This window comes from Rhamphochromis longiceps, linkage group LG13 (genome assembly GCF_057381845.1).
Source record: "Rhamphochromis longiceps isolate RC_006_pf linkage group LG13, R_longiceps_female_GT1.1, whole genome shotgun sequence".
NCBI lineage: Eukaryota > Metazoa > Chordata > Actinopteri > Cichliformes > Cichlidae > Rhamphochromis > Rhamphochromis longiceps.
In genome coordinates this window covers 25,612,827-25,628,303 of record NC_140569.1, presented here as the reverse complement: position 1 = coordinate 25,628,303, position 15,477 = coordinate 25,612,827, and the positions used below count along the sequence as shown (strand labels likewise).

The following is a 15,477-nucleotide window of genomic DNA, read 5'->3' as shown; positions in this document are numbered from 1 at the left end:
TCAGTGGTTGAGAGATTAATCACTGACAAGATTCTTATTCCAAGAAACTATTGGCTTATCTGTGGAGCTGAGGAATCTGATCCAATTATGAGCAGAGACAATAAAATACTTCACAGTCACGCTCTGTATGTCTGCATCCCAGTATGCATGCTGTGTATAAATGTAACTTGTAAATATCATTGCAAAAAAAAAGACATATAGGCATTTTTTCATGCATGCTGCAAGAACATGCAGACAAATGAAACGACAGTGTAAAAGTTTGGCATTTCAGCTCTCTATCACTTTTTCCTTTTTCCCTCATAAACCAACGATTTATCCACCCGAAAGTAAATCCCTCTCCGCTGTAGCTGTCTGAGAACTTGCATTACAATAAGACAAATGGATGACACTGTGACAGAGTGATCAATAAAACCACTGTAGGCCTCGACCAGACAAAAAGAGCTCATTCCTATTCTTGTCGCAGTTTAATATTTCATCGCTGTGTGCCATTTTCAAAGGCAGAACTAATTTCTGACATTAATTACTAATTTCACTGATGGCATTAGCACTGATAAGTGTGATGATGATCAGATTAGTCAAGCTGTATTATGCTCAAAGACCCACAGCAACACTGTAAGAGTGCTAAAATAGAGGACAGTGACATGACAGGCATTTCACTAAATTCTCCTGTTTATGCATTATCACCAGACGAAACTCAGCAGACAGTAAAACCTTCAGCTAAAGATATTTTCGTATATTTAATTGCATTTGCTCTGAGCAATGAAGTCTCACTAAAGTAACACAGCAGAAACAAATCAGCCCTGTTTCACTCACGGATTATTGTAAATTCTTTTATAAGTGATATTTGGGTTAATGCTAACCTTAAGTCTTGTATATTAAGCTGGTTGGAAAATTTGGAATTAATGCAATGGGAAAAGCAGATTACTGGCAAAAGTGCTCATAAAACACCTGCGTTTCCAGACTTGCAGATCACTGAAACTAATCTTCAGGAAACTTTGACCTAGAATCGATCACATGTCAAGCCCTTCTGTAGCTTTTCCTTGTTTTTGCTCCTGCTAATCAATAAACTTTGCTCATGAGCCCAGAGAGAAATCTAACCGTGACCTGCTGCATCGCAATTCATGAAAGTTTCATTTTAGTTTTGACAGCTGACATTTGAATCCCAGCACCGTCTCGCCGACTGAAGATGTTTGTCATCTTCAATTAAATCTCTTTCAACGGGCTGTCCAAGCTTCAGATGCAGTAGATGAAGGGTATATTTAATTTGAACAGGTCTTTGCTTTCATGCTCATTTACAACTGTCATGTGGCCTCGAGTTCTCTGTTTTTTGTTAAAAATAAATTTGTCCTGGTATAACGTGTGTTTGATCCGGTGTCGCTAAAAAGAACTGCACAGCATACTACCAGAAATACAGTCATGGCAAAAACAAAGTACTGTTACTGTAGGATCTGGGGCAGGCCGGGGCTTCTTCCTCTAAATTCCTCCTTTCTCTCTCTCTCTCTCTGTCTCTGCCTTTCTCTCTTTTTCTGTTTTCTCTTAGGTGGGGAGGTGGGTGGATTATCTGTGCTTCTGCCCGTGGGCGGTTGTCTTTTCCCGGGATTACTCTCACACACCTGCAACTCATCAGTGCTGTGTATTTAGGACTGGCTGTGGCAATGATTCCCTGCCAGATCATTGTCTTTATTATGATGGTAAATTGGTCAAGTCATTGGTCAACTTGTAAGACTTTTGCAACTTCTGATCAGCAACCTTTCGGTCTCGTCTGCTTTCTCGTTATCTTCCTGGAGTTCCCTCCTCACTGTTTGAGAAACTTTCCTATCTGGAGTCCCTCCTGGAGTCTTAGGCCCACAGCAATACTTGTACAGCAACATCACTCGGGTTTTTGAATCTCTTCGGAAACAAGGACTTACCTCAGTTGCCTGCTCACCCTCTACTGACTTCCTCCCTTCATCTCCAAGCCTCAGCCTGCCCACCAGGTACCCCTCTCACAGCTCAGCATTCATCTTTGACAGGTAAGGACCCTAAGCGTAAATCCAGTGAGCTATTGCCGCCCTCTGCTCCCAACTGGCGTTTGTTAAACTACTGGTCCCCCTCTTCACAGACCCTGAACACCACTATCAGCCATCGCCTGATAAACCCCGGTCTGTTATTCATCCTGATAAACCTTTTAAACTGTACGTCAGTTGTCCGAGTCTGCTTATAGGGTCCATTCTTTGTAAAATTAGATGAACAACAACATACAAAATACGACATACAACGCGGTGTCATTATTTATTTACCAAAAAATAAAATGCAGAAGCAGTGTGTGACAAACTAAGGACTAAGGATCCTTACTGCTTTCATAGGAATGGAGAGAGTAAATAGCAGCCAGGTACTGATAATCCAATCGACTTAATTAACCCTCATCCTCCCAAAATATTTGACATTCATAAACCAAACTTGGTGCCTGGGAACCCCAAGAATAATTTACTTGTAATGATAACAAATAATAAAAGCAAAATGTATTTTAATTCATGCCATGTAAAGAAAAAACAATACAGTTTTTTAAATTATCATTTTTGCAATGGTACAATTAATTTGAATACTTTATAAAACAAAAATCGATACTTTTCTTTAATAAAACATTCAGCTTTATCTCAAGTACATTATGCATTATTACTGAAAAGCTTTTTTTTTTAAGACAATCCTTTGAGTCTGGTATCACTTATAGTTTTCATCAGTTTCAAGTAAACATTATTCGTGTTGTTTTTGAATGAAATGAATTCAGTCATTTAGGTCATTTAGGTCTAATATCTTGGATCTGACCTCTAAAGAAAGTTATGACAGTCTGCTAATTTGGAGCATTTAGGTGTGAGTTAACACCAACGTGAAAAGGAGCTGTCATCACAGTTGTTGTTGCCCATTGGTCTGGGAAGGATTGTCAAGCCATTTCCAAACAAGTTGAAGTCCATCATTCTACACTGAGAAATATTACTGACAAGACAGCTGCCACTCTTCCTAGGAGTAGACGTCTCAGATCAATGCTCATAGTTACTGTAGTTCATTATAGTAGAATGAGATGAAGACTGAATAAGTACATCTTATTTGAAAGAGCTGTCAGGAGAAAGCCTCCATCCATCCATCCATTCGCATCCGCTTATCCTTTTCAGGGTCGTGGGGGGCGCTGGATCCTATCCCAGCTGTCATAGGGCGAGAGGCGGGGTATACCCTGGACAGGTCGCCAGTCTGTCGCAGGGCCAACACACAGGGACAGACAACCATTCGCACTCACATTCACTCGCACATTCACACCTAGTGGCAATTTGCATTATCCAATTAACCTATCCCCACAAGCTGCATGTCTTTGGACGGTGGGAGGAAGCCGGAATACCCGGAGAGAACCCACGCAAACACGGGGAGAACATGCAAACTCCACACAGAAAGACCCCGGCCTGATGGTGGAATTGAACTCAGGACCTTCTTGCTGTGCGGCAACAGTGCTAACCACCGTGCCATCTCAGACTGAAGTGGATGCTAACTATTAAAGTTCATTATAGTACAATGAGATAAAGACTGAATAAGTACATCTTATTTGAAAGAGCTGTCAGGAGAAAGCCTCTCCTCTCTAAAAAGAACATGGCAGCACAGCTCAGGCTTGCAAACTTGAACAAACCACAAGGCTTCTGGAACAATGTTCTTTTGACAGACCAAAGTATGTTATGTTTGGCAAAGCGCACAGCAAATGAAAACCAAACACAGCAAGTCAACACAAACACCTCATATTAAGACCTATTAAGGACTCGGTTTTTACCCTGATATGCAAAACCTTAGAGCCTGCAGAGGCTGCACTTTCTTTTTACCGTGACAGTATAAAGCAATAGTCAGAAACTGTACTTTTGGCCTAAATAAGCTGTTAATATCTTCATGTGATGTAAGGTTGGACTTAACCTTTACAGATATTTTTATTTGTAGTATTTTATTTTATTCTTCTGCTTTTTTGTCTGTTTGCACATTCAGGTTTTACTGTATGTGAAAAGTTCAGTTTTAGCTTGATTTTGATTGGTTAAATTATTATTATTGTTATTATTATTACTGGTCATGAAGAAACGCAGTTCCACTGGATAGTCTTTTGAATCCTACATAATATTTACCTAAGGTATTCCACTTACGGTAAGTAATTAAAATGGAGCCTAGTATGAAAACGATAATAACATTTCCTCTCCTTGGTGTAGTTTTCTGTCATCTTTATTCAGACAAGTTCAGTGGTTAAGTTTGATTAATTTAATGGAGGGATTCACATCTGTGACCCCTTAATACTGTAAAAACAAATGTCTACGATTAAGTCTATGTTGCAGAGAAGTTCGTCTCAGAAGAAATTTGCCCTCACTGAATGTTTTCGTCCTCAGTAGTTGCTGGAACCTGGTGAGGTAAACAGGATTGCATTTAACATGCAACAATAAAGATATTCTTTTCCCCCTTATTTTGTAAATTGTACTTTAGTGATCATTTCAGGACCAGCTTGGGATCTGGTTGTGAAGCAAAACAAAAAGGGCAAAGTGGGACATCCCTTGTGTTCAGTTCAATCCACTGCAAAAAAGAGTTATATTAACAGATATACTGTACATACAAATCTATAAGTTCAATAAGTAGAGACTGGCAGAATTTAACATGATTTGCTGAGATATTGATTTGTTGATGAGTTTCTGATGACCCATCACGGCAGAACAAAATCCCAGTGGTGAAAGGATTTAGGACTGGACAGGCTGGAATCTAGCCACTGATGGTGGTGAAGATGAAGCTTGTGACTATGGTGAGGTGGAGATGGGGACAGGTGGGTTGCATGAAGGACAGTCTGAAAGTGAGAATGACAGAGAGCACAGATTTAAACCACACAGAGTGGAGTCTGACTGGCTCAAAGAATCCAGGCAAGAAGATGATTGGACTAGAGTAATGATGTCAGTAATGAGACTGACAGCGTGGGAAAGTGGTAGTGATGTAATGAACAAACTAGTGGCGGAACAAAGAGGAAAGCAGGCAGATGAGTGATTATAGATTTTCCTCATTGAACTTACACATATGCTTCATTTGCTGAAATTCATAGCTGTTATAAGCAGAGAATGAACATGTATGGAAGTCTTGAACTCGAAAACCTTTGCTTCTCTTGCTCAGAGTATTCCATTTTCTAGTTTTCATTATCTGAAACAATCATTCTTCTATTGTGGAATGCTACTTTGTAATTGATAGAGGATGCTAACCAAGCCGTGAAATATGCGTCTTCACTTTGGGGAGTAGCTGAATTGTCTTTCACAGTTGGCTGTTCTGCTCAACAACTCATTCAGATTTCGGGGAACTAATAATAGAACTCCAAGAATAAAACATAAAACTGGATGTTTTTCCTCACAGAGTCTTCAGCTTTACTTTCCTTGAAAAGACATGCTTTCAAATGCACATCTTATTTAGCCCTGTAGTACACAATGCTGGAAAAACAGCATCAGACTTCAGACGTCCATATTTAGATCAGAATGTGTAAATGCTGCCCACGTAATAAAATGACTCTGTGTGCAAATGAACCAGACTTTTTTTTTTTAAAACAATAAAAGTGTAATGAGAAGTGAGGTTCAATAAAGTGAAGAACTCGGGGAATTGATTCAACCAATCTCTGTGTGGCGTGATGAGTCACTCTGTCTCAGAGAATATGCACCCATACCCATGGAAGCGATTAGGAGCACTTTGTAATGATGCCTTCAACTTTGATTTATTGAAGTACAACCTGTTTTGGAGTGCGCTATATGTCTAACCTTGAAGGGTAACCAGAACCTCAGGGAATGTGACTCACAGTCTACATTCCAGAAAAGTGGAAGGGGGAAAACTTGGAGATGGGTCACAAAAACACATAAATGAAAGTGTGAATTGTGTTTAAAGAAAATGAAAAAGCAAAGTTGAAACAAAAAGGAAAGCGGTGTATTTTTACACAACTCGAATGTTTGCTTTTTGGCAACAAAAAGCCACCATGGCATCAACCAGACAGAACAAACTTCTTTTTTTCTCTATCCAATAATTTTTATGTCACCCTGTGTTGATGCTTGGAAAGTCTGTAAAGCCTGTCTGGCACGAGTGAATCAGCTAAATCACAAGTCCTGTGATGCTGCGAGATAAAAACAATGTTGATAGCTTGTAATAAACATGCCAGGTTCTCTAAAAGCTGAAAACTCTGATGGCTGGCAGAAAGCTTTGAAGTTGGAGCTCACCTACCAACCTACCACCATCTCGCTTCTCCTCTTGTTTTGTTCTTATTAGGGAACTGGCAAAGACTCCAGGCACATCACCTAGAATTCAAATGTATGAAAAAAAGGGAATACATCAAAACCTCTGCTGTGCATCTGCGTGTATAAGAGCGTGCACCCATAGCCTACATTTATTTATCTTAGCTACACATAGCTAAAGGGATGCCTTGTTAACCAAGCAAGATGCAGACTTTCTATTTCGTCCCAGGTTGCAGAGCTTGTGACCCAGAAAGAAATCTGTGGTCTGGGGCTTTCTCTTCAGTGGTCTCTCCCTCACGGCCTATAACACGCATTCAAATGCACACAGCGGCACGTTTCAGACTGGCAGGTAATGCAGGAAGGCCAGCTTTAGAGGGCATAAAATATTCATGTGTGTCTATAAAAGGCTGGCAAGGTTTCCTGGCTCACAGGTATTGCTGCTGTCTGTGCTTCTTCATCACTGCCTGACTGCTTAGACCCTGAGGTGCTAGATTTGTCATAGGGTATGATTGGACAGTATGTGGAAGGCCCAACAGAGAGAAAGTCCCTCCGCCCCTCCCAAAGTGGTCTTCTTTTGTTCCAGGATTGCAATATCATGTGTCAGTAATATCAGGTAAGCCTGATACCGGTGTTGATGGATTAGTTCTACTAGAGTTGTAAAGGGTCTGGTCATGAACACCTGCCCAGATTGTGCCAGCGGAGGGTCGCCCTGCTTTGTGTCGCTTTTACAGCCAGTGGGTCATTGTAGTCTGTGAAGAGATGTTGGTTCAAGGTCTCTTTAGTGCAGAGCAGACAAGAAGAAACATGGAGGAGTGTTGGACATGAGCACTCGAGCCTTTCTTTTCCTCCCATGAGTGTCTGTGTGGTGTTCCAGAAACTTCTAGTCATCTGAATCTCCAAAGTCAAACGCAGAGGATGAGAGAGAGGGAGAGGAAGAGAGAGAGAGAGAGAGAGAAGAGAGAGCGAGACCCACACCACACGAGCTCGCTGACGCTCTGAGTATCTCCCTTTTACTTTGCAGCCTCCCATCACTTCCCTCTCTGTGCTGACCCACACCTGTACCTTCTCCCAAATCGGCTGATATCTTCTGGCCCCGAACTCCAATCTTAAATTAAGAAACTGATGGAGTGGAAGAGGAAGAGTTTCACTCGATAGAAGAGCAGCTGTCAGCAACAGAGTTGCTTTAAAGAAAATCGCCCGAGGGGGACAGAAACAGACGGGGACGAGCGGAGACAGGCGAAGGAGCGAAAAAGAGAGGAAGACTGCTTCAGGTGACCGAGTTGCAATGGAGGTGCACGGCATGCGCGATTAGGGAGCGCTGGGCTTTTGTTAAGGTGGATTACAAAAGTGAAAAAGCCTCCAGAACTGACCGGGACCGCCTTTTTTCTGCTTGAGTTGACGGATTGTCTCCGAATCATGAACGTGTCGCCTCCAGACCGCAGGAAAAACATGCGAGAATTGGCTCTGGAGATTGGCATCAGAGTTCTGCTTTTCGGAGTTTTCGTGTAAGTAAAGGCTCCAGCAGCTGAGTTATCTGAGAAACACCGAAAACATTCAAATTAATAACAAAAATAATAATAATGAAAAACTGCCTGGCAACTACGCGCGTCTTGGCGATGACATTCATTTTCGTCACTGATGTTATACATATGCCTTTCCATTATTTCGACACAGAAGTGTTGTGTTCAGGTTTATGTGCCGCGGTGTGGTGCTGAACGAACAGGTCCCCGTGCTTGTGTGTGTGTGTGTGGCGGTAGCTGCGGTTCAGCAGCGTGGACAGACCGCTGTCAAACCAGCAGCAGACCGACGCTGTGGTTAACAGGTTGCAAAAAACAAAACAAAACAAAACAACTTAAATCTCCACCAGAATAGACTTTCTGTTATGAGCGCGCTCTGTACTGACTCTTATGAAAGAACTAGTATTTAGTTTCTTTGGATCACAGCCGGTTAGAGAGCTGCAGCGACAGCTCATCTGACCGTTTCACCAGACACGACACAGTAATCTAACTAAGCACACAATGATGAAATGATACTTTGCCCCCCTTTTTTTCTGTGAAGCTTCTTCCTCGCAAGCAAAAACTAACATAAATAGGTTATAATTGTTTGTCTATCTTGGAGCTATTAAGCTCCAGGTGCATCATGATTTTATCATTTACCATTTTGCTTATTTTTATGCTCGATATCATCTCAGTTGAGCTACAAGTCCCGATATCTACAATGCATCCCCTTGCTGCATCTTTTCCATTTATGGGAAAATAAAAGAAGAAGGAAAAAAAAGAAGAAGACGCTCCTCTCATTTTGGAGTGTGTAGACACAGTGCGTGCATTCCGTGTGTGTCATTAATATCTATCTCTTGGCTAAGTGGTCCAACTCTGTGTGTGCTCTCACAGCAGACGGATTATCCGGCCAACAAGAGCCTGATGGTGTGTCCTGATTGTGTTTGACATGGATAAACTCAGATAGAGAGATGAAAAAAAAGCATAAAGTATCTTGGATATGCCCTTTGTATATTTGAATGTGATACTAGGCTCTAGGATTTGCTTCTGTGAATCTGTGCCACATTGAAAGAAAAATGCAGTTTCACACAATACAATCTTCATCATCATCATCATCATTATCATCATCATCACGAGGCAAGTGTTGTATTGTAGCACAGAAGCCCCAGCCACAAAGCACTTGATCACCTTAATGAAGTGAGTTTTACTCCCCATATTCCCTCTACACTGCACAGAGCTTTAATCTGCTTCTGATAACACTCAGTCTCCCCCATCAGTACACTTGATCTACCCCTAATAGGATATTAAGAGCAGGATGGTTACCGAGCATCACGTTCTTCTATGAGACAGTGCACACACACAGACATGCACTGCATGTTGTTCAGCTTTGGGAAGGTTGTTACTTTCCTGCTGGGCTACATTTGATACCGATACCTTGGATTAAATAGGATTAACTAGTGACAAAGCTGGTGAACCAAGAAGCCATAGAAGCCAGATTCCTTTGTTTGCTGTTCATTTTGATTTGATGGATACAGAGTGCCAAATTTTAAGAGCAAGTTTCAATCGTGTATTCAGAGAAGGGAGAATTTGATCTTCTGCGTTTCTTTGGGGCTCAAAGTTATTGTTGTATCGAACAAGTTTTATTTCAGCAGACCAGATAGAGTCGCCCTCTGGCCTCGAAGGGCAGCGGATCCTGTTCGTATCTAACCTCAAAGACTGTGGTGAAGGCAGGATAATTGGGGTCAACTAGTTTCTGTTGTTTTCTCCGCTGAAGGTGTAGAGGACAGGTTTTGGCTGCCGCTATCCGTGCCTGCTGTGCGGTGTAGGCTTGGTGTAGGTGTAATGCACTGTATTTTTATCTTGGGAAGAAAACGACAGTCTCATCTGTGCATGTTTGCCAGGGAGAGTTACCAGTCGTCTTAAATTTAGTTTCACAACTTGGTGTTTTCTTCCTCTGCAGCTCACTCTTGAATTTGACAAACTGGAAGGAAAATGAAGAAAAGATTTTTGCTCATTTTGCTGTTCATATTCTTTCAGAATTGTGAACATGTACCGAGGGGAAATGAATGAATTCATCCTGAAGTAGGTCTAACGAGCAGATATGAATGCATCAGAGGTGTCTTTCCCATATGCAAGTTTGGTAATTCGGTTTGTCTTTGATTCTGATTAAATAATGCTGACTGTGGCAAGGAAGTTATCCTCTCTGCTTGACTGCCCACCCACACAAACAGTGGACTTTAATCCTAAGAGGCTTGAAATCTCTGCATTATTCACATCCAAATTTTTCCAAAGACAGCCTGCCTTTAAGGGAACGTTACTTTCTATTTGCCCTTGCTTGCCAAGCTGCTGTCTGTTCCAAGCCTCGGGAGATGCAGTGACCTTAGTGAGAGGCTGAAAGTGTGACTTTGGGTTGGCCCTGTGCTATGAAACCACTAATGCCATGCAGTCATCATAGGTTAGCACCCCAGGAGTCACGCATGTCTTATTCTAAAGGGATATGATCTCTGACATTAGGCAAAATATAAAACAAGAGAAACACAAATAAACACAAAGATAAAGTCCTTTTTTAAAAAAAAAAAAATCTCTAGTTAAATGATTAGCAAAGAAGGAGAGGATAATGAGATTGGTCTTATTTCCCTTTCCTTGTAATCCAGAGCGCAACAAGCAAGAGCTTAGACAAATACCAAGGACTCATTTCTTCCTTGAGTGGTTGTGTGACAGAGCTCGTGTCCTCAATCAAGCAATACAAGCTTGAATTTTGTCAGTGTGTTTGTCCCGAAGCTCATAGTCGGACAATTGAATAAGCACGTCCCATAAATACCCGAACACTGCTTGCAAGCAGAACAGGCGACAAAAGCAAGAAAGACAGAGACAAAAAGAAAGAGACAGAAGAGGAAGATAAGATGGAGGACACACAGTTAGGGAGATCTAGATTGTTGAGAGATTTTCAAGATTAAGACCTGAGGCTCAGAAAATAGATAGGCACCATAACAACCGTGAGAACCCGTATCAAAGCAATCTAAAAGCCTCTTGATTGCCCAGAGAAGATGGCTGCTATTTTACAGGCTGTCATACACAGCAAAACAGAGTAGATCTGTTTGTGCCAGAAGCAACAATTTGGAACCAGGCAGAAATTACTTATTTATTGAAGAAAATTATGGTGATAAAAAAGGATTATTCTTAATTGCATGCATTGGTAATGAGGCATACTAATGTGTGATCTGAAGCTGGCATCAGCCATTAGATCATTTTTTGATATGCAGTGTCATGAAAAACTATTTGCCCCCTTCCTGATTTATTTTTTTAGTATTTTTCATTAGTATTTTTTGCACATCTGTCACACGTACATGTTTGAGAGCAAAAGGTTTTTAATATTCGACAAAGATAATCCGGGGAAATACAAAATGCACTTTTTAAATATTTCTTAAATGAAAGAAACTGTCTACACCCCCCTATTCATATGTGGAAAAAGTAACCGCCACCTCGTGTTAAATCATGAAATAACTGCGTAACCACAATTTTTGGAAAGCTGAGTCACTCACAGGCCTGATTACTGCCAGGCACGTTGAATCAAGAAGTCCTTAAACAGAATCTGTCTGATGTAGGCTAAAAGATACCAAAACGCAACCATGATCTAAGAAACTCTGGAGGAGATGAGAAACAAAAACTTTGACAACAGTCACTCTGGAAAGGGTCACGAAGCCAGTATTTAAGGCTCTGGGACTCTAACCATGGTGTGAGCCATTATCCACACATGCAGAAAACTTGGAGCAGCAGTGAATCTTCCCAGGAGTGGCAAGCCTACCAAAATTACTCAACAACTCATCCAGGAGGTCACAAAAGAACCCAGAACAGCATTTAAAGAACTGCAGGCCTAACTTGCCTCAGTCAAGGTCAGAGGCCTTGTTTTACATTTGCCAATAAAAGTCCTTGATGATCACCAAGACTTTTGGGAAAATGCTCTCTGTACTGACGAGACAAAAGTTGAACTTTCTGGAAGGTTTTTGTAATATAGCATTTGATGGTCTGATGATCTGGGCAATTTTGCTGCTTCAGGACCTGGAAGACTTACCATAGTTCTAAAAATTTGCTCTCTATCAGAAAATCCTGAAGAAGAATATCTGACCATCAATTCATCCCCTGAAGCTCAAGCACACTTGGTTTATTAAACAGATTTAAATCTGAGATCCTTTTTTTTTTTTTTTTTTTTTTTTGCCTGTCCCATTTGGTTCTTTAGCCATCAGAATTGTTGTCTGAAGACCAACAAGGATACCCAATGGATTTACTTTGCCAAATGGATCTTCGTGGCATTGCCGTATTGGTCCATTTGGTCGATCTTTGTTTTTATTATTTATTATATTTTATTTTCAGATGTTACAGATGGGACAGACATGAGTGAGGGATAGGAAAGGGAGAAAGAAAGAGGAAGGAAAGGAAAAACAGAAGGGGAGAGGGACAGTGAGAAAGGGGGGGAGAAAAAAAAAAGAATCTCCTGGATCACCTGTTGAGAGAAGAATAGAAAACAAGCAAAAAAACAAAAAAAAACAAAGCAACATACTAAACACAACACCATCGCATTAATCTAGCTAAGTGTAAACAGCAGTAAATACTAAATATTCAATGTTGTTGTGCAGTACGCAGGACAGATGTGCTTCGAAGTAGTAGCCAAGAAAGGTGTAATTTAAGTCTACGAGCAGTGAACACCTGTGTGCATACCTGTGTGGATCAGCGCGCTTGTATTCCAAAGGTTTCTCCATGTAACGATCTGCTAGGGAGTGTGGGGGGGGGGGGGGGGGCATAGCCCCGTCCTCCAGGGTATGAAGCAGGTATGGAGGAGATCAAAACTCCAGACATCCAGAGGCCCCCAGAACACAAGAGACCATAGAAGACCAACAGAGGGGCAGCCGCGCCACTGTTCCAGTAAGAGCTGAGGAGAGTCCCAGATGAGGGCTCACTCAGCAGCCGCGGAGCAGAAGCCAGGGGGAATTGCAGTGACGCGCCCGTGAGCTCCGCCGGCAGCCAGCTGTGCCTGAGTGACCGAGCCCCAGGCCGAGAGGCCGGGGGCACCCCACCTCCGAAGTGGCCCGAGCGAGCCCCAGGTTCCAGGCCCCGATAAGCGGCCGCCAAGGAGTGAGCCGGTGTGTACCTGGACGCCCACCCCCAGACACAAAGAACCACCAACGCACCGACACCTGAGGGAGTCCGCCACCGGCAGGGGAAGTGGTGGAGGGGTGGAGATAGGCCTCCAAACCTTGGAGGGCCTGAGGTGTCCCCAGAGAGGTGGTGTCTGATACCCAACCTGACATATAGACACAGACATACAGGCACACACAGATACAAACATCCATTCCCCCCCTCATGCTCTCATATGCACTCACTCCACACTCAACCAACGTGGAGACAGACATAAAGAGACGCTGTACACACGATCACACTCCCCAAGCGTACTCTACAAACCGGGTCTAGGTACCCTTGCCCCTGGAGGGGGGAACTGCACCCAGACCCAGGTGGTGTTACCCTTTTCCCTGCGGTGGGGAGAGGCAGACCGCCCCGACTCCGTAGCAGCAGGGAGGCCCCACACTCCAGACCGCAGTCGGACGGCCAACTCCTCCTAGCCCCCCCGCTCCAGCAGGCCGCAGAGAATGGGGGTGAGAGAAGACTCCAAACCTCCCTCCACCCGCTCATTGTAGTGTTGATGCATGTGTGTTCTAAGGTGCAATTAAAACCCAGGAGGGCATAGAGCTACCTGCCAAGGAGCAGCAGGTAAGCGCATAGTCCCTCCTGATAGCCCTCAATGTCTACGTGTATTTAAAATTGAGAGGTGGGCAACGACGCCAGGGGTGAGGTGTACACCCTGATGGTAATATGGACTCCGTGATTGTGCCCACCCCCAGGCCCCTGCAGGCCTAACTTGCCTCAGTCAAGGTCAGAGGTCTTGTTTTACATTTGCCAATAAAAGTCCTTGATGATCACCAAGACTTTTGGGAAAATGCTCTCTGTACTGACGAGACAAAAGTTGAACTTTCTGGAAGGTTTTTGTAATATAGCATTTGATGGTCTGATGATCTGGGCAATTTTGCTGCTTCAGGACCTGGAAGACTTACCATAGTTCTAAAAATTTGCTCTCTATCAGAAAATCCTGAAGAAGAATATCTGACCATCAATTCATCCCCTGAAGCTCAAGCACACTTGGTTTATTAAACAGATTTAAATCTGAGATCCTTAAACAGGCCCCTTGTGTTCAAAAAACCTCCAATATAACAGAACTAAAACACCTCTGCAAAGAAAGTGGGCCAAAGTGACGTGAAAATTAGTCATAGCCTGTTATCACAACCAGCTGATAGATTTAGGAGGCAGTTTCTTTTTCACACAGGGCCAGAGAGGTTTGGATTACTTGTTTCCCTTAATAAATAAAATCATAATTTAAAAACTGCATTTTGTATTTACTCGGGTTATCTTTGTCTAATATTAACATGAGTTTGATGCTCTGAAACATGAAAGTGTGACAAATATGCATAAAACTAAGAACTCAGGAAGGGGGTAAAATGCATTTTCACAGCACTGTAGTTGCTGTCAAATGAGGTTAGATGCAAGTGTATTGAAATAACACAATTCATCCCTCAAAACAGTGACTGCACATCATTCCCCATCTCAGAGGAAAGTTTAGGCAGTAGCGAGATACAGCCCAGAGCGTTAGCCAGTCTCAGAGATGATGGGGAGGAGCAGAGTCTTGAAAGAAACTTGGACTTTTTGAGAATAAACAGATTGTTTAGTCAACACGTCTGTTGGATTAAAGGTACTTTCAGCTGCTCAATATTTTCCCGAGGGTGGATCTGCATGTTTGATTTGGCAGAGATTTTTCACCATTTTACACCAGATGCCCTTCCTGACGCTATCCTCCCGTTTATCTGGGCCTGTGATCCCCTGAGGCTGGGTTTATTTCTCCTGCCAGTTATAAACTAGGGATCTTTCACGTGTAGAAGTGAACGTGTTATCGGATTAATGGTTAAAAAGAGAGACAGAAAAAAAAGAGCGATGCAGAGTTTAAACTAAGCTGTAATCCTGATATAATTAGTCCTGGTTGATTACCATGACTGCAGTTTAATGATACAACAATAATTCCTTAAACATCAAACACAAGTGGAAATACAGGTGACTCTGTTTTTAGTGCAATTAGCTCACTTTGGTTTTTATAAAGATGTCTGATCTGATCTGGATCTGATCTCACGCAGCACATAGTACAAAGAGCCGTTGTGCACAGCGAATCACAGCGCCGATGATGACCCTGTAGAGGAGGATTCAGCCAGTCACCTACAGCTCTTCATCTAACCACTCCTCTAACTGTGCCTGCGCCGTCTCGTTCCATTAAAAATTTAATGGACCGCTAAAAAAAAAGAAAAAAAAGATTGTTGATAAGCAGTCATAGTCAGCACTTACTTCAGTGCAAAACACATTGCAGTTTTTAAATCTTTCATAATTAATCCCTCATGTTTTGCCAGTCCAACGCTTTTAATGTGAGGCAGCATATTCTCTTTACATTAGCAGTAGCTTAATACTCTTACTTGGCAGTCTCCTGGTCCTCGTTTGAAGAGAAATAACAATAGACGGCGAGGCTGTTATCAGTGGTGTGGAGAATTTTTCTTTGTTTTTAATTACATGCATGCATAGTTTTCTTGTGCAAGAATACCCTCTGTGCTTGGAAAATCTAAATTCTGCACGGGTCTTTTCGTTGCATCCAA

The 15,477-nt window shown here is 42.3% G+C and overlaps 1 protein-coding gene across 1 annotated transcript in view; it reads left to right on the top strand.

Annotated features, from left to right (window-relative positions):
* The first annotated feature begins 7,239 nt into the window (after window positions 1-7,239).
* The window catches only part of plpp4 (phospholipid phosphatase 4), a 49,685-nt gene continuing 41,447 nt past the window's right edge, over window positions 7,240-15,477 (top strand). Inside the window, exon 1 of the mRNA XM_085427565.1 lies at window positions 7,240-7,747. Within this exon, the coding sequence (XP_085283691.1) occupies window positions 7,659-7,747 (89 nt within the window). The 5' untranslated portion in view covers window positions 7,240-7,658. The remainder of the gene's footprint in view (window positions 7,748-15,477) is intronic.